This window comes from Mobula birostris, chromosome 5, assembly GCF_030028105.1.
Source record: "Mobula birostris isolate sMobBir1 chromosome 5, sMobBir1.hap1, whole genome shotgun sequence".
NCBI lineage: Eukaryota > Metazoa > Chordata > Chondrichthyes > Myliobatiformes > Myliobatidae > Mobula > Mobula birostris.
In genome coordinates, this window is record NC_092374.1 from 76987815 (window position 1) to 77012373 (window position 24559).

General features: G+C 42.9%; 1 protein-coding gene across 2 annotated transcripts in view; it reads left to right on the forward strand.

Moving 5' to 3' along the window:
- bnc2 (basonuclin zinc finger protein 2) overlaps positions 1–24559 on the forward strand; it is a 669085-nt gene that overhangs the window by 169528 nt on the left and 474998 nt on the right. Inside the window, exon 1 of one of the 2 annotated variants that reach the window (XM_072258221.1) lies at positions 21570–21773. The exons of the other annotated variant lie outside the window; for it this stretch is intronic. Coding sequence (XP_072114322.1) covers positions 21678–21773 — 96 coding nt within the window. The 5' untranslated portion in view covers positions 21570–21677. Of the gene's footprint in view, positions 1–21569; positions 21774–24559 lie in introns of those variants that run through there. 2 annotated transcript variants of the gene reach the window in all.

Consider the following 24559-nt stretch of genomic DNA (forward strand, 5'->3'; position numbering starts at 1 on the left):
CTGACATCTACTATAATGGCATGCTTCAAGAGGCTAGAAATAGTTGTTGCCTGAGCAAGGACCTGGGCCCACTGCATTTCATCTATTGATGCAACAAGTCTATAGTGGATCCAATCTTAGACTCTGCTGTGGAACAACTGGACAGTAGCAATGCATATGCAAGGCTGCTAATTATCGATTACAACTCGGCATTCAATACCTTCGCCACCTCAGTATTAATCACCAAGCTTCTAAACCTGGGCTGCCGTAGCTCCCTCTTCAACTGACAGTGCACTAAGAGTGGCTGACTCGAAAATCCTCTCTGAAATGAGCCTCTTTTCAAGGCCAGCTATATCTGCATCTCGTGAATGATTGAAAGAAAAGATCTGCTGGAAACAGTCAGAGGAAACACAGCATATTTTATTATGAAAGGATCCACTCCACCATACTTCTGTGAATGGAACAAGCTGTGCCAAGTCATAAGATGAGGTGCTGTTCCTAGAATTTATACTGAGATTCTAATTTGGCACAGTGCAGACCTCAGTCTGCAGCTGACATCTCCTGAATTTGGATAATGATATATTCTCAGTATATCACAAAAGATGTCTATTTCAAGTTAAGATTATTGGAAAAGGTCTGGTCACAAGAAAAGTTCTGGAAAGAATTGTGTGGTAAAACGGAAAATAAATGCTGAACTACTTCTTGTCAAGTTAATTCATATACTGTAGAGTGGTGATTTGAAGCAGATGTCTTTCATATTCGGGTTGTTTAGTAAGGAGATGGCTGGGTGATATATTTAACGTTACTGGAAAAGAAAACAAAAATGAGATAGGCAATGCTAAATACTGGAACAAATTTCATGGGCTCCCAGCCTTTATATGCCATGGATCCTTGCCATCAACTGAGGAGTCTGTGGACCCCAGATTTGGAAACCCTGTAAGATGATTGGGATTCACTTAATTAAACATATCAACTTTCATTATTAGGTTCTTAGAAATTTTATTTCAACGTTAAGGATTTAATTTTTTTATTTCCTTAAATTCATGAAAACAATTTCACTTCAACTGTGCATTACAATCTAGGTAAGGTCAAATGTAACCAAAATGTTATTATCGTCTCTCTGATTTTTATTTACCATTCATTCTCTACCACTAAGGGTTGATAGCATAAAGCAGCCGGGATAAATAGGATACTGCAAGTAAACTGCGTTGGAATGATCCACTTCTGATTCAGTCCAGTTCCATGCAGCCAGCCATTGAGATTGAGCTTTCCCATCTTTTTTCTGAACTAAGCACTGTCTTCTCACCTCCGTCTCCAGTTCTCAGCAGATACTGAATGTGTGTAAGGTCCAGTCAGTTAGTTACCATTAGCCATTTCCATTCCCAATCCGATTATCCAGTCATCAAATGTTCTTTTAGAATGCAGCAAACATTTCAGCAGGGCGTTTCTTACAGGTTTCAGACTAATCTTTAAAACAACTTGTAAAAGTTACTTTTAAAGTCAGTCATGAGTTACTTTTATGTTAGGAAATGTTTGAATGTTGGTGGCAGAGATAAAATCGTATGTATTAACTAGGGGCCGTGCACAATCCTGATTTGATGGAGACAGACGTGAGAAGCATGGAGGAACATCTGGAGAAACTTCTGAAATGCCTGCTTTGCTGCCGCTGCTACTGTGCGATCAAGAATCTCCGGAGGGGAAGGCCCCAACTCCTCGGCTTTGCCTATTGCCTGTTGCCGGGGCCGGGGTCGAGGGGCTCAGCAGAGTTGGTGCTCGGTGTCGGAGGGCTGGTTGGAGGCTCGGAGTTTTCGGACGGACTCAAGAGTCGGCTGCGGTCGGGTGCTTCCAGGGTGCTGCATCGGCAAGTTTGCGGCGCTGGAAGCTCGTGGCAGGAAGAGTTTCTCCCTTCTACCGTCTGTGTGAGATGTTGGGACTTTCGAGAGACTTTGAGACTTTTTACCGCGCCCATGGTCTGTTCTTCATCAAATTACGGTATTGCTTTGCACTGTTGTAACTATATGTTATAATTATGTAGTTTTTGTCAGTTTTTCAGTCGGTTTGTCTTGTGTTTCTGTGATATCATTCTGGAGAAACATTGTATCATTTCTTAATGCGTGCATTACTAAATGACAATAAAAGAGGACTGTGTGTCCTCATAATCTAATCGAATCTAATCTAATAATGGACTGATCTATGTTCTGCACAAGCAATCCTTTCCAGTCCAACTCCATCTTATTTATGGGTGGTTGTCAGAGCCACCTGATCAAGTGAATCTCAGTTAATGGAGAATTACTGTCCAAAATACTCCTGTTCCAAGGAACTCAGTTGGTTACAAAACTTGTTCAGCCCTAATTAACAGTACCTGAAAGAGAGTGTCAGAGGAGCGTGGTGGAAAAGACATTGATATTGGGAGATGGTGGCTGAAGGAAGAAATGAAGGAGTCTGGCAATAACACTTTGTATTGTGATAGGCAGTGTCAATAGTTGTAAGCATTGGGTTCTATGTGTTTGGCTTGAGACGGACCAGTTTTGCTCTGTCACTCACACAGGCCCTGCTGCTGAAGCATATCTGAAACAAGTGGGTTTATTTGTTAGTGTGTTCATCTGGCCGTCCCCCAGCACTCCTGCTGAACAGTGTCACTCCTGTGAGGTGGGAAGAAACTGCAGAGCAATTGATTCCTCCTTTTCTCACTGTGCACGGCCATTGGGGGTTATTTTGCATGAATCATATGTCTTCTGTTTTGTTTCCTGTTAGAAACTGGGATGAAGGGAAGGGACAATGCATAGTTCAGGATGGAGTTTGCAGTGATATACTCGGGAAGTGCCAGGCTCTTTGTATCCAGTGCATGCCTCGTGTAGGAAATGGGCACCCATAAGCCAATGTAATATAATTTGTGTCATCATTCTTTTTAAATGGAGGCACACAAGAGACGGCAGATGCTGAAATGTGGAGCAATAAACAACCTACCACTGTGGGGAGGAAAGGAATTGTTGTTTCAGCTGCAGCAGGAATGGGTAGAACGAGTCAGAGCTTCACATTCTCCGAAGAAACATCTTCCTCCAAGGCCGCCTTACCTCCCTACAGCCCCTCTGACAGTGCAGTATTCCCTTGGCACTGCTTCTCCAATTACGCATGTAGAACTCATCAAAGCAGACCCTCCGACAGCGACAGCCCCTCTGGCACTGTTATTCCCTCACTACAGGCCATCTGACAGTGCAGCACTCCCACGGTACAGCCATTCCAACATTGTGTCTTTCCCTGTAGTACAACATTGGGGATTTACTCTGGATTTCCGTGCTCATGTTGCTTGGTGTGGTTATCACTGGTCTTGGGCTGCTTTCAGCTGGTGAAGGTTAGTTGTTGTGCAAAGCACTGTCATGCCCAGCCCTCCAGACAGTTCAGTATTTCTCAGACTGTATGGACTTGCCATCTGTTCTGGACCAGCTGAGTGAGCTTGCTGTCTTTCTGGGCTGTTGCTGGACTCTTTGTGCAGTGTGACAACTGAGCCCAGCTTCCTGGTCTTCTCTGGTATCACACTGGGCCATTCTTCCCAACACCCTGGCTGCAACAGGACCACATTCTGCTCTGCACCTGTTTTGCATTTTTATTTCATTTTGCTTCTTTTTTCCTCTTTTTTTCTATTTCTATTTTTCCTCTTATGTCTTTCTAATTTAATGCATTTTAATGTCATTAATAATAATCGCAGTTTTTCTAATTTACTGAATTTTAATTGTTCTGCCTCTGTTCTTCATTTTATCTGCAGCTGGTTTTGTACAAACATCACTTGCTGTTCGTACGCAGTTTTTTACATCATTTCCTGCGTGGGTTAATTTGGATTTCAACTTGAAGCGCACACAGTAGAAAGACATCCATCTCCATCCACTCTTTATTTGCCCTTGAAAAGGCAATATCTTTTCACAAAGTATTCTCATTAAAAACCATGAAGAAAACTTCCGGCTCAGGTGATTTTTGAGAAGGTGTTTAGCTCCCTGCCTAGTTTTGTACACAAGGCACTGCGAGAGCAGTAGATTACCAGTTATGAAAATAGCTTTACAAAATCCTTAAGTTTTAGAAGTAAGTGCAGCTTTCTCCAGGCTAACCTTCTGTTTAGTGGGATAACACATAAAATACTGGGAAAACCCAGCATGTCAGGCAGCATCTATGGAGGGAAATTTACAGTCGGTTTGAGACCCGTCATCTGGATTGATGTACTGAATCCCGAAATCCGGTATGAAATCTGGGGAGATTGGATCTGTTCATCTGCTTCAGCTTAGCCCTTGAGTGAGGCGAGCTCAGGCGGTGAGTCTGTGGGAGACTGACTCAAACCATCTCAGCCTACATCTGCAGTCATTGTCTGGGGTTTGAAGGGTTGCTCACCGAGCCTGGAGGTTTGGTGGCAAACATTTGGTCACCAGTCGAGGTGACATCAATGCGCAATTGAGTGTTGTTTCTGTCGAGTGCTCGGCTCGTTGTTCTGATTGGTTGGCTGTCACTCTGGTCGCCAGTCTCCGTTGGGTCCCGGCCAACCGGATAGTGGAGTGACCTCCAATGACCCGTATCTCTGGTTATCGGTTTTAGTGAGCGTTAGTTCTTCGGGTGTCAGCAGCTCACCCCTCGACACCAATACTGCAGATGCATCGTTCTGTCTGGGGTGTTTATAACCGAAAGAATTCTGAAATTGTTTTTAGCAAAAAAAACAAAAATCTGATTTTATAGTTAATGGCAAATCCATTTTCAATATTCAGATTATCGAAATCGTTCAGAAAAAGCTGTTCATATGTTGTTATATTTGGGCTTACCATGTGCACTTTATTGACTTCATAGTCGCTATAGTTTATGCCTTTCTCACTTTGTTTTGGATTATTGATGAACTAATTTGCATTTCTAATTAATAATCTACAGTAACTGTGGCTTGGGATCACAAGTGATAGGAACTGGAGAAAACATTTACTAAACACATTGGTGAAGGTAAAGCAGTAGATGTAGTGTATATGGATTTCAGCAAGGCATTTGATAAGGTACTCCATGCAAGGCTTATTGAGAAAGTAAGGAGGCATGGGATCCAAGGGGACATTGCTTTGTGGATCCCGAACTGACTTGCCCACGGGTCATACTCTGCATGGAGGCCAGTGACCAGTGGTGCGCCTCTGGATTTGGTCTGGGACCCCTGCTCTTTGTGATTTGTATAAATGACCTGGATGAGGAAGTGGAGGGATGGGTTAGTAAATTTGCTGATGACACAAAGGTTGGAGGTGTTGTGAATAGTGTGGAGGGCTGTCAGAGGTTAAATGGGACATTGACAGAATGCAAAACTGGGCTGAGAAGTGGCAGACAGAGTTCAACCCAGATAAGTGTGAGGTGGTTCATTTTGGTAGGTCAAATATGATGGCAGACTATAGTATTAATGGTTTGACAAGGTGCCACACATGAGGCTACTTAACAAGATAAGAGCCCATGGAAGTACAGGAAAGTTACATACGTGGATAGAGCGTTGGCTGATTGGCAGGAAACAGAGAGTGGGAATAAAGGGATCCTATTCTGGTTGGCTGCAGGTTACCAGTGGTGTTCCGCAGGGATCAGTGTTGGGGCCGCTTCTTTTTACATTGTACATCAACGATTTAGATTATGGAATAGATGGCTTTGTGGCTAAGTTTGCTGACGATACAAAGATAGGTGGAGGGGCTGGTAGTGCTGAGGAAACGGAGAGTCTGCAGAGAGACTTGGATAGATTGGAAAAATGGGCAGAGAAGTGGCAAATGAAGTACAATGTTGGAAAATGTATGGTTATGCACTTTGGCAGAAAAAAATAAACGGGCAGACTATTATTTAAATGGGGAAAGAATTCAAAGTTCTGAGATGCAATGGGACTTGGGAGTCCTCGTACAGGATTCCCTTAAAGTTAACCTCCAGGTTGTGTCAGTAGTGAAGAAGGCGAAGGCAATGTTGGCGTTTATTTCTAGAGGAATAGAGTATAGGAGCAGGGATGTGATGTTGAGGCTCTATAAGACGCTGGTGAGACCTCACTTGGAGTACTGTGGGCAATTTTGGTCTCCTTATTTAAGAAAGGATGTGCTGACGTTGGAGAGGGTACAGAGAAGATTCACTCGAATGATTCTGGAAATGAGAGGGTTAACATATGAGGAACATTTGTCCGCTCTTGGACTGTATTCCTTGCAGTTTAGAAGAATGAGGGGAGACCTCATAGAAACATTTCGAATGTTAAAAGGCATGGACAGAGTGGATGTGGCAAAGTTGTTTCCCATGATGGGGGAGTCTAGTACGAGAGGGCATGACTTAAGGATTGAAGGGCGCCCTTTCAGAACAGAAATGCGAAGAAATTTTTTTAGTCAGAGGGTGGTGAATCTATGGAATTTGTTGCCACGGGCAGCAGTAGAGGCCAAGTCATTGGGTGTATTTAAGGCAGAGATTGATAGGTATCTGAGTAGCCAGGGCATCAAAGGTTATGGTGAGAAGGCAGGGGAGTGGGACTAAATAGGAGAAAATGGATCAGCTCATGATAAAATGGCAGAGCAGACTCGATGGGCCGAATGGCCTACATCTGCTCCTTTGTCTTATGGTCTTATGGACTCTTGGCAGAGTGGAGGATCAGAGGGATCTTGGGGTCTGAGTCCATAAGACACTCAAAGCTGCTACACAGGTTGACTCTGTGGTTAAGAAGGCATGCAGTGCATTGGCCTTCATCAATCGTGGGATTGAGTTTAAGAGCCGAGAGGTAATGTTGCAGCTACAAAGGACCCTGGTCAGACCCCACTTGGAGTACTGTGCTCACTTCTGGTCACCTCACTACAGGAAGGATGTGGAAACCACAGAAAGGATGCAGAGGAGATTTACAAGGATGTTGCCTGGATTGGGGAGCATGCCTTACGAGAATAAGTTGAGTGAACTCGGCCTTTTCTCCTTGGAGTGACGGAGGATGAGAGGTGACCTGACAGAGGTGTACAAGATAATGAGAGGCATTGATGGTGTGGATAGTCAGAGGCTTTTCCCCAGGGCTGAAATGGCTAGCACAAGAGGACATAGTTTTAAGGTGCTTGGAAGCAGGTACAGGGGAGATGTCAGGGGTAAGTTTTTTACGCAGAGAGTGGTGAGTGCGTGGAATGGGCTGCCAGCGGCACTGGTGGAGGTGGAAACGATAGGGTCTTTTAAGAGACTCCTGGATGGCTACATGGAGCTTAGAAAAATAGAGGGCTAGGGGTAACGTCTAGATAGTTCTAAGGTAGGGACATGTTCGGCACAGCTTTGTTGGCCGAAGGGCCTGTATTGTGCTGTATGTTTTTTATGTTTCTATGTCGCTTCGACTGCTGTCTGCACCTCCCACTAACTGCAAGCAGAGCAGTTCCCGGGTGGTAGGAGCTCACCTCAACACGTCAGTCAGCAATTCAGTATGGACGGGCTAGAATTGCTCAGATAATATCTGCTGAAGGAGAACCATATCAGAACCAGGAGAAACTAAAACCATAACAACTACAGAGTCAGGGCAAGTGGGAGGATTATGGGAAGATATGTGGCAGGGCAGAAGGCAAATTAACTGCAATAACAGAGGAGCCATTGGCTGAGTAATTAATGCATCAAGAGAAGGAGCAGAAGATGGTCCGTAAACAGCGGAATCACTACCAGCACCAGTGATCAAAAACTGAGCAACTCACTTTCAGTCTGGGAGGTATGACTGATCAAACAGGTTGGGTACTGTCCTCTGACCTTGTGCTAAGCTATCTGCTACAGTATACTGAACTTTATTGCTGAAGGAAATAGGCATTGTGCAATTTTTTGCCCAGTGACAATGTATGTGTTTATATATAGAGGTGTTCATTTTAACAGCAAGGAAAACACATTCAACAAGAACTTTGATCTCCTCTGGGTTTGATTGTTTTCACTCTCGTTCATCTGCACTCTCACAACATGGGTAGCCTGTAGCAGGTAATGAAGGATTTTCTTGCTGGAGCTTTTGCACACCATCTTTGTGTGATTTGCTTGCTAATGACGCTTTAAAAAGTCAAATTTCCAAATATCATTCCATTTCTTCCCAATTGCAAATTCTCCTGTAACTTTTGCATCGCAACAATACACGTAGGTATCGCTAGTGTCTGTATTGTACATAAATATTTCTTGTAGCTGCACGTTCCTGACCTCATGAGCTTTTGGTGTAGCAGTTTCTACTGTTTCATTAAGCCATTCCACTTTAAATGAACTAGCAGTTCTTTTGTGGTTCACACCCTTTGCTTCTTTGGAATTCAACACAGTAAATTTATAATTTCTTCAATACAAACAGTATAAATAAGCCCGTTCTAAAATCTACAGACAAATCATCGCAAACTTCACTTTGTCAATACCATTCACATCCGAAACCTGAAAAGGAAATGTGATTGTGTACGACGTAGAGGGTGACAACCTTTTGTGCGCAGTTTAAATTCCTTTGTGCACTGGTAGCAACAGATGTGTGCACGTGTGTGCACGTACACACACACACACACACACACACACACACACACACACACACACATGCCTTAGAGGAAACATTGGCATTGACTCTTTGTGAAAAGCATTCTGGAATGAAATCTATTCAGTTGGTAAGTGGCATCAGTATATTCAGTTTATTCATAGGACTACAAGGGGAGGTGCGAGTTTAATCTCTACGCACATTTTACATATTTGAATCAAATACTTTATACTTTACACTTTATTGTTGCCAAACAATTGGTACTAGAATGTACAATCATCACAGCGATATTTGATTCTGCGCTTCACACTACCTGGATTACAAATAATAAATATTAAAAATAGTTTAAATTAGTAAATATTGAAATTTTAAATTATAAATCATAAATAGAAAATAGAAAAATGGAAAGTAAGGTAGTGCAAAAAAACCGAGAGGCAGGTCCGGATATTTGGAGGGTACGGCCCAGATCCGGGTCAGGATCCGTTCAGCAGTCTTATCACAGTTGGAAAGAAGCTGTTCCCAAATCTGGCCGTACGAGTCTTCAAGCTCCTGAGCCTTCACCCGGAGGGAAGAGGGACGAAAATTGTGTTGGCTGGGTGGGTCATGTCCTTGATTATCCTGGCAGCACTGCTCTGACAGCGTGCGGTGTAAAGTGAGTCTAAGGACAGAAGATTGATTTGTGTGATGTGCTACGCCGTGTTCGCGATCTTCTGCACCTTCTTTCGGTCTTGGACAGGACAACTTCCATACCAGGTTGTGATGCTTTCTACGGTGCATCTATAAAAATTAGTGAGGGTTTCAGGGGACAGGCCAAATTTCTTTAGTTTTCTCAGGAAGTAAAAGCGCTGGTGGGTTCTTGGCAGTGAACTCTGGTTGGTTGGACCAAGTCAGGTCATTTGTGATATTGACCCCAAGGAACTTAAAGCTTCTGACCTGTTCCACTTGCGCACCACCGATGTAAATTGGGTAAATTATTATAGTGTGGTACAGAAACAGTGAAAAAGATGATTTGATGACTATGTGCCTAATTGGATAAGGATAAGGGTGAGACCTTCTTCACATGCACATGCCAAAGGCATTGTCAGCTCTGAGTTCCAGCACTATAACTAGTGACACTTATTTGAAATGCCAAACAAATAAGTATCTGCTCCCAGACAAGGTCTCTATTAACCAGACCTTCTCTTCCTGGCCTCCATCCTCCTCCCAATACCAGAGTATGCTCACCTTTGGGCGACATTGAGTAATAGGCTGCCTTGATTCTCCCACCGGTATCAAGGCAAGCTCCTCAACTTGAATGCCTGAGAGTGGATTGGAGAAAATTTACTCCTAGGGATCAGTGTTACAATGGGACACCTACAAATGAATTGCACAGACAAGGGCCAATGATCCTTAATTTTGGGGTCCGAGAATGGAGGGGAAGGAGGCAACTCCTATCCATGCACCAACCCTCTATCCTACTGGCTCTGCTTGTGCTCCCATGTGGTCTTTTAAGGGTCCTTCTGAAATGAGGAATTCTAGTAAGCTCATGTAAGCTCTGTCCTCACCACTGGAATGTGTGCTGAAGGGATGGAATGTGTGCTGGATGGTGATGGCTCTTGCACAGTCCTTTAAATTTTATTAGAACTCCTGAAAAACCAGCAGCGATCAGGAACACATTCTTCTTCCTTCACCTAATTTTACCGTTTTGAGATTTTAAGGAAATCTCATCTGCAACGTGTAACAAACGCAAGAAATTCTGCAGATACTGGAAATCTGGAGCGACACACACAAATTGCTGGAGGAACTCAGCAGGTCTGGCAGCATTTGTGGAAATGAATAAACAGTTGATGATTTGGGCTGGGATGCAGCTGAGGAGATTCTACACTTGCCCATTCACCTCTGTCCTTGTCTTCATTCAGGGTCCCAAACAGTCCTTCTGGACGAGGCAACACTTCTGGGGTCACTTATTGTATCCAGTGCTCCAGATGCAGCCTCCTCTAAACTGGAGAAACTCAGTGTAAATTGAGGGACTGCTTTGTCGAGCATCTCCGCACCATCCGCCAAAAGCGGAATTTCCCAGTGGCCACCCATTTTAATTCCTATCCCCATTCCCATTCCGACATGTCGGTCCATGGCCTCCTCTTTTGTCACGCTGGGGCCACTGAGAGGGTGAAGGAGCAACACCATATTCTGCCTCGGTAGCCTCCAACCTGATAGCATGTGTGTTGATTACTCCTTACAGTAATTCTTTTCCCTCCCTCTTCCCTCTTCTTTTATTCCCCACTCTGCTCTCTTACCACTTCACCTCCCCCTGGTGCCCCTCCTTCTTTCCTTTCTCCTGTAGTCCACTCTTCCCTCCTATTAGGTTGCTTCTTCTCCAGCCTTTTATCTTTCCCACCCACCTGCCTTCACCTATCATGTTCTAGCTCGTATTCCTTCACCCCCCCCCCACATTTTATCCTGTTGTCTTTCCCCTTGCTTTCCAGTCCTGAACAAGTGTCCCAGCCTGAAACATTGACCGTTTATTCATTTCCATAGATGCTGCCTCACCTGCTGAGTTCCTCCAGAATTTTATTTGTATTGATCATCTGCATCATTCAGTATTTTCATTGAAAAGAAATACATTTCTACACATGAAGCGCCCTAAAAATGTAGAATCTTTTGCAAGCTTGAGATCTTACAGCCCAGCCTGACCAATAGAATGGGACGGCATCTCTTTAAAAATGCATGAAATGCATCGTGCATTATGTGGTGAAAAGACAGCTTACAAATTTCAGCATTCTCCAGGAGCTCTTCTATAATTTAAAGAAACATATATTTAATAATCGCCTTGCGAAATAACACCTGCATCTATACACTCAGAATGGCAGGTCATTTACGTGTATGGGGGTGTGTGTGGGAAAGCTTATGTAAAAAAAAATTAATTGTCTCTTGTATCTTATTAATTTCATACGTGACTTACTTTCTCAGCTCCTGTTTTTCACTATTTTTTGAATCATTTGCTATATTGCTACGGATTGAAGGGAATGTGACATTTATGCAAATCATTTCTGTAATGAAAGCATTTGAAAAAAAAGCTGCTGCTCTTTTCATAATAATTATTCATTTGAAAATGGCCCTTTAGTGCTCAGTAGCATCAGGTTTAGATTAGAGTAATATTTTTTCCTGCAGTAGAATTCTCTTAAGATAATCTGTGATTAGGATAAACTTTATTTAAAGTGCTCACCAGTTTAGGAGTGAGTAGATTCTTTAAAGGCTCAGAACTAGGAAGGCTAAATAGTCCTCATGGAATCCTACTTTAAATAGCAAGATAACAATCACTTTAAATTCCATAGCCCCCACCTAGTTATCTTAGGCATAAATAAAAAAGAAATACAGTGTCCATTTCTGTTCTAAATGTAATATATAATTAAACTTTAGAATTAAATTAATTGCAGTCGTCTGGAAGACTTTGGGTGAAAGGTCAGTGAAAGTCGAGTTAATAGTATCTTACCAGAAGGGAATCCGGTTTGTATTTAACTGGGCAAATATGCAGGCCAGCGTTGAAAGTGTTGGGGAGAGTAAAGTTAATTGAATTGCTCATTCAAAGAACTGAGTAGGCCAGGAGGAATGAACAGATTCCTTCGGCATTGTAGAATTCCATGATTTTAATTTCAGGCATCTCTAAAACCCGATGACAAAATACTGCTTGCAAGCATCCCAGCAGTCTTTAAACAATTGTGCCTCACTAATATCCAAATGATCGAGCTGGTGTGATTGAGTGAGCCAGGGTTAATTCATCTGGTAATTTGCCATATCTGCTTCCAAATCATCATTTGGAGGATTTGCAACCTGTGTGGTGACAACTAACTATGGAATCCACAAGCAGATCTGTCATTTTCCGAGAAGGATTTGAAGGCAGAAAACAGAATCAAACAGAGCAGTAGAATCACCTCTGGTATCTACAAGTAATGTTCTTGCTGTAGGGTGCATTTGCAAATTTTCAAATGGAAATTCTTCTCCCCAAAATCATACAGCATCACAGGGTTGTAATAACTTTAAACTTTGAAACCCATGTCTCCTTTGGGCATTGTTACATATGGAGCAGAGTATTGTCCTTTAGATTCCAGCTGACAAGTGAGAATGTTGCTTTCGTTAAATATTCCAGGCAATACTGGTTGATCTACAGTACCTCGAAATGATGATGATCTTAGCAATTTACTGCGCCCACTCACAATCAAAAATGGTCAGGGATTAAAGAGTTATTAGTATTGTCATGGAGTGTCTGGTCTACATAGGGGTGATGACTTGCAGTAATGGTCTGGAGGATAACTATATATCCTGATGTTCAGAACCTTGAGGTCAGTCAGTGCTATGCACTGGATTAGCACGGGAATTAATTCTTCCATCAAATGAGGAAGACTAGCCAATGGCTGAATCTATATTGATGTCATTCTCACAAGTTGTTCAAAGGCTGATGGCAGGGGTAGCTCTGGAAATTATACAGAATGATGGATACGGTACTCGGTGGAATCTGCTGACTAAGTTTCCCAACATAATCCACTGTTGCACTGCTGCTGCAGAGTAATGAATTTCACATCAAATGTAAGAGCCTGGGAGAGCCAATGTGGCTTTGTGTGGGGCAAGTTGTGTCTTACTAACTTGACTGGGCTTTTTGACAAAGTGACGAGGGTGATTGATAAAGGTAGATCTGTGCATGTTGTCTACATGGATTTTACTGTGGGGTTTGGCAAGGCCCTTCATGGGAGGCTCAGCCAGAAGATTAAAATGCATGGGAGCAATGGTGAATTGGCCTTTTGGATTGAGAACGGGCTTGCCCATAGAAGACAGAGGGTGGTGGTCGAAGGGACTTATTCTAGCTGGAGGTCTGTGATTAGTGGTGTTCCCTAGGGATCTTTATTGGGACCCCTGCTGTTTGTGATATGTATCAATAGCCTGGATGAAAACGTCAATCGGGTTAATAAGTTTGCAGATGATATGAAGATTGGTGGTGTTATGAATAGTGTAGAGAATTGGCAAAGAATACAGTGGGAAAGAGTGCAGAGAAGGTTTACAAGGATGTTGCCGGGACTTGAGGAACTCAGTTACAGAGAAAGGTTGAATAGGTTAGGACTTTATTCCCTGGAGCGTAGAAGAATGAGGGGAGATTTGATAGAGGTATATAAAATTACGATGGGTATAGATAGAGTGAATGCAAGCAGGCTTTTTCCACTGAGGCAAGGGGAGAAAAAAACCAGAGGACATGGGTTAAGGGTGAGGGGGGAAAAGTTTAAAGGGAACATTGGGGGGACTTCTTCACACAGAGAGTGGTGGGAGTATGGAATGAGCTGCCAGATGAGGTGGTAAATGCGGGTTCTTTTTTAACATTTAAGAATAAATTGGACAAATACATGGATGGGAGGTGTATGGAGGGATATGGTCCGTGTGCAGGTCAGTGGGACTAAGCAGAAAATGGTTCGGCACAGCCAAGAAGGGCCAAAGGGCCTGTTTCTGTGCTGTAGTTTCTATGGTTCTATGGGTCTATGGTTCTATATAGATCTGTTGCAGATATTGGCAGCAAAATGGCAGCTGGAGTTTAATCCGGCCGAATGTGAAGTGTTGCACTTTGGTAGGTCAAATGTAAAGAGACAGTACACCTAGACCATTAACAGTGTTATTGAGCAGAGGGATCTTGAGGTCTACGTTCATAGCTCTCTGAAAGTAGCTATGCGGGTTAATAGGGTGGTGAAGAAGTCATTTGGCATGCCTGCACTTATGAGTCAAGGCATTGAGTTCAAAAGTCAGGAAGTTATGTTGCATATTTATAAAACTCTAGTTAGGTTGCATCTCGAGCATTGCATACAGTTCTGGTCACCCCATTATAGGGAGTTTGTTGAGGCTTTGGAGAGGGTGCAGAAAAGGTTTACCAGGATGCTGCCTGGTTTAGAGGGCTTGTGCTGTAATGAGGAGTTGGACAAACTTGGGTTGTGTTTTCTGGAGTGGAGGAGGCTGAGGGGAGATCTGATAGAGGTTTATAAGATTATGAGAGGCATGGATATAGACAGGCTTTATCTCTTTCCCATGGTTGAAATGTTTAATACCAGAGGGGGTATTTAAGGTGAGAGGGCGTAAGTTCAAAGCAGATATAAGGGGTAAGTTCTTTTACGCAGAGAGTGGGTGCCTGGATTGCTCGGCCTGGAGTGGTGGTGGAGGCAGAAACATTAAGGACTTTGAAGGAATGTGCAGATAGAATGTGAGGAAAATGGAAGGATGTAGACATTGTGCACACATAAGGGATTAGTTTAGTTTGTCGTTTGATTACTAATTTAATTGGTTCATCATAATATTGTGGGCCAAATGGCCTGTTCCTATGCTGTTCTGTTCCGTGTACAATATGTCAGTGATAGTAAACCTGATTCTAATTCGAGAGCATCCTGAGCAGCCGCATCACTGCCTGGTTCGGAAATTGCACCGTCTCAGATCGCAAGACTCTGCAGCGGATAGTGAGGTCAGCTGAAGGGATCATCGGGGTCTCCCTTCCCGCCATTACAGACATTTACACCACACGCTGCATCCGCAAAGCAAAAAGCATTGTGAAGGACTCCACACATCCCTCATATAAACTCTTCTCCCTGCTGCCATCTGGCAAAAGGTACCGAAGCATTCGGGCTCTCACGACCAGACTGTGCAACGGTTTCTTCCCCCAAACCATTAGACCCCTCCGTTCCCAGAGTCTAGTCTGACACCAGCCTACACACACACACACACACACACACACACACACACACAACTGAACATCACTCCACTCCACTCCCTTTGCAATTTTTGCTCATTTCTTTCTTAATTCCAGCTAAAACATTGTTTACATTTACATTTACATCATTTATTATTATATTGTAATTTGTCCTTTACTGTGTCTATTGTCTTGTTTATTAATTATTGTGCTGTCTTGCACTGTTTTGGGCACTTTATGTAGTCCCATGTAGGTCTGAAGTCTAATGTAGTTTTGTGTTGTTTCACATAGTCTAGTGTAGTTTTGTGTTGTTTCACGTAGTCTAGTGTAGTTTTGTGTTGTTTCATGTAGCACCGTGGTCCTGGAGGAACGTTGTTTGGTTTTTTCTGTGTACTGTTCCAGCAGTTATGGTTGAACTGACAATAAAGGCAACTTGAACTTGAAATATCGTCAATCATATTCTTGTTTTCAATTCCAAATGTATTATCCAACTTCCTGGCAGCAGCTCCAGAATTTTCATTTCCTTGTCTATATCCTACTTTTTGTTATTTGGTGAACTTCTAGCCATATTCTCCAAGCTAACAGTTGCCTTATTTAAGGCAGTTGTCATTTGTCCTCGATTTACTGTCCAGCAAAATCCAGCAGTCTCTGGGACAGAATCTTTCCCTTTTCCAATAACTACTGTTGACAGATGTGAGTTCAAAGGGGTCCCCGGTGTCCAACACCTCTGATGTCATTAAGTTAACTGAGTAACCAATCATCTAAAAGTCCTATAATGGAGAGGAAACCTCGATATAGTTTTGAATTACCTTATCCATATAAAGGGTTAAATAAGTAACGAAAGAAGCACATCTGATTAAAGTAAAAGCCGAACTGAAATTTTGAAAACATATTTTAATTTTGAAAGATCATGTTTGTTTTATTTGTATGAAGAAATTGCAATGCACATAATTTAATCAATCTTTTAAGGCTAGTTTGTTTTCTATACTCCTTGATAATAAGTCTAGAATTTCTGTGTTGGACTACACAGACCGAAATCCTGCCGTTACAAAGGAAAGCTTTACTTCATAATGACCATCAAATGCCACCCTCTATATCTGACTGACTGCTGGCACTTTCTAATTGATCAAGTTTTCCAAAATACTTATTTGTAAATTGTGCCCAGCTAATTTATTGTTTTTATATCCCATGCCAGTATGGCACAAAGGCAAATGATTTGGCAAATAAAATAATTTCTTTCCCTGGATGTTAGTAGATACCTAACACATATTCTGTGAACAGGAGCAGGTAGAAATATTGAGCATGTATTGTACAGCAGAATGGACATTCAGGAATTGAAGGGCAGAAGGGCCATTCAGGAATTAAAGGGCAAAGACACCACCTCAATTGCTGTGCACGATGACACATGTAATGAACAGCAGATTATGAGGGTTCAGTTGTGATATTGTTGTAATCTGTATTCAGTTCAAGGACACTGGGAAAGATGGAATGGTTATTCCTGGACCCCCTCCCATATGGAGAAATTTTTACACGGTCATTATCATATCAGCTGCACAGTTATTTATTTTCCTTGTTCTTTTTATTAACCAGGCATTATCATTGGTTAAATACACTACGCTCACTTCCTCCAAGAATTTTGAAACCAATTCTCTATCTCATTTGGATTATTTTAAAAGAATCAAACGCAGTATTTCCAGCAGAATTTTCTTGACTTAAAGTACTGCCTCGCCGATGTGGGAGTTCGTTGAAAGGCCCTGGAATGGGTGCCGAGGAAAGTTACCGCGGACGTGCAGAGTTTGGAATAGTTAAAGTTGTTCTCCTAGGCAGAGCGGGTTAGAGGGAGACTCAACGGAGATTTTCAGAAGTGTCTACCGACTCTACCTTCTCGGAGGGAGAGCGAATAGTGAGGCTTGGACACAGTTAAAGTGGTCGACGATGGGACAAGGAATATTTTTTGCGATCGGGAACGCGCTGCCTGAAAAGGGGTTCACGCGGAATTCTCGAAAGATAAGGTGGAAAAATCCTAGAAAGGGTAAAAAAAAATTAAAAGTTGCAGGACAGTAGGTGAGGAATGAAGGGCTCTCCCAAAGAGGCTACGTAGTCACGGTAGCCTGGATTTGTTCCTGTTCTACTGTGAATTCCACAGTTCTGCATTCTGTGCATTACCCATTACTGATATCCCGTTGTTAATATTTCCCCAGTGAAACAGACAGACTGCAGGTAGTCTTTACACTTCCAGTTCAACTGCCCGTGAAGTTTCCGGGAGAATGCTTTTCCCGAGAGGAACATTTTCCAGCGCAGTACTTCCAAACCGGGGGGACTGGTCTGGAGTGTTGCATCGGAAAATGCTCCCTTCTGAAACCCGAGTTTGTGTATTTCCCCTCCGAGAGGCGGGAGCTGGATTTATAACGACTGTCACCGCGCCTGCAAAATTAGCTCAGGATTGTCCTAACACACTCTGGATTTCCCGTCCGCGAGCTCGGGAATTACCAGGAGGGCCAGAGGATTCTCCTCTAAATCGGGCCTCGCTGCAATACGTCTGTACCCAACTTTTCATTCCTCGCTCCTGACTCAAAACTGAACTGATGGAATCTGCCCCCTCATTACCCCTCCCCCACACACATACCGTCTGCGATTTATTTATCGGCCCAAGTTGGAAACTTATTTGTGGAATTCACTTGTCTCCAACCTGGGCCGTTAAATAAATGTAACAAAATCCCCGCAACACACATGTATGAAATCTCAAAGACGGACTTGTGTGTGTTTGGGGCATCCCGAAGCATTGTGCAGTGCGCGGCTTGCTGTCGGGAGCAGTGACATTCAGTGAGGTGAAAGGAAAGGGATCTGCATGTTCCCGGACAGGGCTGCAACCATCCCCGGCACTCTGTGCAACCAGACTCACTCTTTCGCTCGGGGTTAGCTTTGGCCGGCGCCGTGCGCAGTGCCGCCGACTGTAACCCTTACACGACCAAGTGCGGGGTGATTGTGGAGGAGACGATGATGAAAGAATTGTTTTCTGAAAATGTTTAAAGTGAATGGTCAGATGCTGGTGTTAGATATTAGAGCATCTGACTTTCTGGTGAGCAATGACTGAAATGGTTAAATGCCGGCGTGTGGGGAATGGGGCGAAGGTGTCAGCCAGCCCCTCAGTAATGGACCCAGTATTGGGGCAGCCGGCCACAACCCAAGATGCAGCTCAGTGGTCGGTGCAGTGACGTTCCCTTAGGGTGAACACGAGGTCTGGCAGGAAAGGGTTCGGTTGCTTTGTTCTGAATGCAGAAAGGAGCGTTTTGCTTCCACATGCCTTGGGTGATCGTCATGTGTTGATGAGGCCCGCTATGTTGGGCAGCAACAGTGACAGTCCTGTCCCTCTGCGCCATTAACACACAGGGTCACATGAAGAAACCGCTGATCTTTAACCCAGTTCCCTGCATGCCAGATACTTAGAGATAATAACCTCTTACTGCAGATACGGCTTGGCTCGGTCCCAAAACTATTAAATGTGACATCTTTACCTTCTTACTTTAATGCTCTTTTACCAAGAAACAAACTCCCTGAAAGTCTGAAGTAAGAAGTTCGAGTCCGTGATTGAAGAACTCAGAATAATTTCCGATATCGAACCCCCGATTGTTTATTAGAATTGCGCTTTGTTAAAATGTACGGTGAAAAAATGATAAACATTCAGAGCTTCAAGAAGATGCCACTGCTATTGTTGAACTGGAGGACCGTTTCGTAATTTGCCTCTGAAAATTATATAGTTTTAATTTTCCTTCTCTTAAATGGGGAAGCTAATTTAGTGCGATTACTTCTTTAAAAAGAAATCTTGAAATGGAATAGAAATATTCCTGGAAACGAATACTTAGACTAGTCCAAAGCGCTTCATAAGTAGGTAAACAAAGAAGAGTTTCCTCTAATTATGGCTTTTCATAATCTGGCTAGAGAAATTCCCAAGAAAGAAAAGAATTTGATTTTAATTAAGAATCTGCGTTAAAATGAAAATTATTCGATGAAGATATTTTTTGTCAATGCGCGTTTCCAGCGGCTAAATTTGCGGAATTCGGCGCAGACATTGTGGGCCGAAGAGTCTATTCTGTGCTGTAATGTTTGACGTTCTGTATTAAATTGTTACAGAAAAAATACTGACTTAAGAAGACTGTTGAATCTATCGAGGCAACCCCGGAGGCCAGTTTAGGTGAGACAGGGCTGGCGAGAGTATAACACAGGGTGAGTCGGTGCGGTGGTACGGCAGCTCCCTGCCCTAATTCCATGGGGAGCAGAACCCTTTGCTAGCGACTGGTACTCCTCAGTCGACGTTGCCCCACTTCAACGGAAATTATTCCAGAATCTCTAGGTTAATTTGTTTCATGTTGTGTTTGTGAATACTTCTAGTCTCTGCCTTTTCACGCAAAGGCTGGGGTCTTTATAGGATTATTTAAAAACTATTAACAAGAATATTTCTTCAAATCAAATCAAATACTTTGACATTCTATTACGTATATCCTGTGCCACGAAAAAAGTCGCATTATTTTACTTAGTTGTTTCAATTAACATAATTCCATGCAAGCGTTGTTTCTCCTCTGATGTGAGAAAATAGAAAGCAGCTTCTGGATAGCCCTGCAAGGCTCGGCTGGTGGACTTTCTCTACCGCGTAAAAAGGGAAAGTATTTTACAGGTCAGAGTTTGCACGATGCCAAACTTTGAAATTCTTGTATATTCTCGTGTGACAAGTTGCAGCTTTGCATTGCAAAGATGTAGACGGGATCGTCGCCGGCGTCTATGAGTTACTCGCTCCATGTCCACAACAGACAAGTTAGCCGGGGAAAGAAAAGCAGGCACAGGAACATTCCTCCTGCCCTGAGACCTTGCTGGCAGCTCTTTGTCGAACACTCTTGGTTTGGAGGCCTGGAACTGGATGTATTAGTTAGTCAGTCTAATAATCCCTGTACAGACTGTATTGATTTTTCTAAGGGCAAGTTTATGAACTAAAAGCACTTGGAGTTGGTATCTTAATAAACTGCTTTGTTCACTCTGTCACATTTAGTTATGGGGCTGCGGTGTTTTTTTAAAAGAAAAGCTAATTCCAATACAGATTGTTCACAGCAGGGCTCCAAATTAGCCCTTTGTTTGGGAAAACTACCTTAGTTCAGCCTGTTCCCAACGCATTGCTCCGTTTTACCCTAATGAGTTGCAACACTGATAATGTGGCTGATGATCTTTCATTGATTTCACTATCACTTGCTTGTCTGGTAATTGATCCGTTGCTGAGCCTCCTAGTTAATTATATCGGCTTTGACGTGGCCCCAGTCTGGGGGGAATTCCAAGTCTTGCAGAATAACAGTTTTAATAAAGGAGTCTATTACTGCAGGTGCCGCCGCTGCAGGCTGAAGAAACCGGGAGTACTGCGGGACGCAGGGAGAGCACGCTATTGGCAGTGTCCTTTAGAGGCTCACAAATAACTGCCATTAGTGGGAAGGTCAGAAACACAGGATGTTGCTTGACTGGAGAGCCGAAGTGCCACTTCAGGAATCAAGAGGCTAGTTACTGTTGAAAGGGAGTTAGCAGGAGCAGGAGCAGGACCAGGTTGGAGAGTGCGAGCTGCTGCGTGACACTATTGGTCAGTACAAACACAGTGTGCACAGTCCACCATCTAGGTAGCTGGACACTGGTGAAATAATTCAGGGTCCTCTTATACTTTATTTTTTGATCTTTTATTAATCTTTAAAAATACTGCATTTTCTGTCTTGGTGATTTTTTTAAATGCAATGACAGTAAATTGAATGTGCTTGCTGAGGGAAAGTTTTGCAGGAAAGCTTTTAGGGAGCAAGTGAGGGTGGGAGGGGGAATGTGCATTTGTGTCAGTATTGTGTACATTTGCTCATTATTTCTATTTGGTGCACTAATGACAGTGAACTACCATTTGAGTGCTTTCCACTGTGCGAAAGGGTGAGTTTCCATTATTCTCAGCTTCGAAAGAGGCGAAGGATTGTCAGAAAATGCCACAATTTCTTTTGTTCTCGTTGTCGAAATTCCTAAATTGTTCATTTCTGTGTTGTTGAATACAATTTTCTCACAGCCCCCTCTCATCTCCAGCCCCCCAGTGGTCTGTGCAGGGTTGCCACAGGATGTCATTCTGTACCTGCAAGCAAGTGAAGGAGACCTGAGTTCTTTGCTCTGCTGTCCAATGATATCGAGTTGTAGGGAGGGTGAGTTGATGGTCAGGAATCATCCCTCTTGCCTGCACACCTGACTGGCAGCTGTTAAGCTGTACAGGGCGTGCTTAGGGAGTCACAGTCTATGCATAAATGATCGGGGTATCTTCAGGAGGTGCGAAAGGAGCAGTGACCCCCGAGGAAAACACAGTTGCAGCCAGATTCTTAACTGCACTTCTTAGTGTTGACAGGCAAGAGGCTCAAAAACCCACCAATACCTTTCATCAGCAGCAGCATAAGGGAATGTGAGTTAAAGAGAAGTGGGGGGAGAGAGAGAGAGACAGAGAGAGAGTCAGAGCAAGTGACTTCACTTTAAGAGACTTAAGTACCAAACTACTCCATGCAGTTCAGCACAGGAGCAGCATCTACAGAGCCTGCTTTCATGGGGACATGGCCGAACACCGAGACTAACCTGTTATTCAGAATGTCCCAACAGGTGAGTTTGAATTTTAATTTTTTTTGCATAAAATGCTTTGGATTTCCTTCTGGGCTTATTCCCTTGCATTAGCCATCTTTGCTGTACTGAGCTCGGCTGGTATAAAACTTGCTCTATTTGTTGTCACTGGGCTCCTGTGTCACTCTAGCGTACACTCATATTCTGCTAAATTCGAGGCAAGGGAGGACAAAAATCAAAGTGCAGGCAGCGACTGCTGTAAAAGTTTCACAGGGAGAGATTTCCAGCAAGTCTTTGAGTTGCAGGCAGTCAGCTGTAGTTCAACTGCTTGTTCCTGGATGGAACAGCAAGTTCATGTGATAGAGACTCTGAGGAAACTGATAGTATGTCAGAGGGGCCCCTTCGACTTTAATTGGCTTCATGTGGTAGAATGCAGGTTTATGTGCTGTGGTGAGGGATGGAGTGTTGAGCGAGAATCCTTGCCAGAGTTCAGCAGTAGGATCACTAAAGTCTTCTGTAGAAAGTGTTTTATGATTTTCTCCCTCTCTCTCTTTCTCTCCTCACTCCTCTGTCTGTCTGTGTGTCTTTGTCTGTCTGTTTGTCTCTCCTCTTGCTCCCCCTCTGTTTTCCAAGCTCTATTTTGGCACTTTCCCCGGTGCTCTGCCTGCACTAGGGGCCGCTTTACAGGCAGCTGGAACTTGGCATCCTCCTTCTGACGGGAGACCAGAAATCTTGTTGCAGGGCCAGTAATAACTGCTAATTAATCACAGAAGTGGGTGTCTCTGTACCAAGCACTCACTGATACATACCTTGCCTGCTCCCCGTCTTCTTGCAAAATTGTTTGGCTCTGCTGAATGAAAGCAATAGTTTCTCCTTGGACACAGCTCAAAGAAGGGCAGGGAAGTTCAAACCAAACCTTTCTGCAGGGTCGCTTCTAGGCTTGCAATGTTCTGACATGTGGAATTCATGCCTAGTTTGGTCATTAGGAACAGAACAGACAGCCCGGGAGTGAAGACATTTGCTGCAGCCTAGAACTGGATCCAGCCCTTAACAAATGAAAGTACTGCTAATGACACTATCTAATTGATAGACTGATCCTAACTAGTCGATACTCTGTCTATTTAAAGCCAGATTCTTAAACTTTTTCTCATGTATCAATTTTAAAATGAACAAATATCATTGTTCCCTGTAGAGGGAACCCAGTTCCTGCTGAACGAGTTTACACCTGGTACTGTCCTTCCCACTTAACAAGGGGAAACTCTATTCACTCTCAGTCTGCCTCCTATTCATGTTTTTGAGGGAATATTTATTCAATGGTTGGACGACATCCCTTTAAAGAGCAAGAAACAAAAACAAAAGGCACTGAGAGTATGTAGCTCCTCTGCTTTTGTGTGCTGTTGTATTAATCCCCATTCTGAGATCTGCAGGCTTACATCACTACCTTTCCAGTTAGTTAAAGTTCACATTAAAACGGAAGCTCCCAGAGTGAAACAGATTCGAGTGTGTTAATATGAGTGATGTTGTGAGGGTCAGGTAGATGAGAGCTGTTTATCACTGTGATCCCTTGCATATCGCATTTGATCTTTAAGCTTTATCAATGCCATAAATAAGTGAGCAATACTATAACGGAGCAGCAATATTAAAAAATAATTTAATGGACTGTAGCATGTTAGCAATGTGCAAATAAAACAATGTACACAGTTAGCTCAATCTAAAGAAGCTGTCAAAATTCAATGAAACTCACAAGCATGGTACATTAGATGATTTTCCTATTTAAATGTGAAATTTGGTGAATGAAGGTGCAAGTCTTGCTGAGAAAATACTTTGTTGGGCTGCATGGTTCAAAAACGAGTTGATATTAATTTTGGGTGAGTTTTGGAACTGAATGGTGCTTTGCATAAGAAGCACAGGCAAATGCTGACTCTCAGAATACGCAGTTACGGGGAAGTAGCAGTTTACGGACACACGGCTGCTTGACTCAAGGCTGAGCTGAGAGGTAAAAGCCCCTGAATCCCCTGGTCTGAATTAGTACCAGTGTCATCAAATGCTGGAATATCTTCTTCATCCTCATTGTGTAAATAAAATAGAGGGGGAAATGAATGCTGGTTGTCATCAATAATAATCAATTTCTGTAAATAATAATTTTGATCTTGCATAGCAATGTATAGAGGAAAAAGTGCTGCATTCCAGGAATTGTCATGGAAAAAATGTAAGGGATATTTTACAATATTGTGTTTTGTGATTGGAATCAATTTTTATTTGGTTTTGGTTTCTGACAGTAAAATATGTACACAGGTGATAATTGAAGAAAATGGCTATATCTTTTTTTAATGGCCTTAACAAGAGGACAGGGTGACTAACAATCCAAATTTTAAAAATAAATTTCTTTGGTATTTGCATCCAGAATAAAGAGCAAATGCAGGCCCTCCCCGTTCTTCCACCAGGCATCTGCATAAATGTCGCCAGTTTCTGATTTGAGTCAGGATTACTGTGAAGTGAGAGAACAGCTCTTTTGGAGTTTGATCATGCCGACAAAACAAAATCTCTGGAAGGTTAATGCAATCAGTGACTGGTAATGAATAACAGAAGTTTTTTGTTATTTCTAAAAGCATTGAATCTGTTCTTAAGGTAAATCTATTGAGTAGCAAGGACCTTTGGCACCCCGAAACTGAACTAACCTATTGTGTGGTTTCCATCAGCAAACGGGAGAAACAAGTGAGATTATAGAACTTTTCCCAACCCAAGTGCTTTCAGAACAAAGGAGAAAAGAGTTTTATGCTTCTCGCTTTGAAGGGAAATGGTATTGAACCTTTGGTTAATTTGTATAT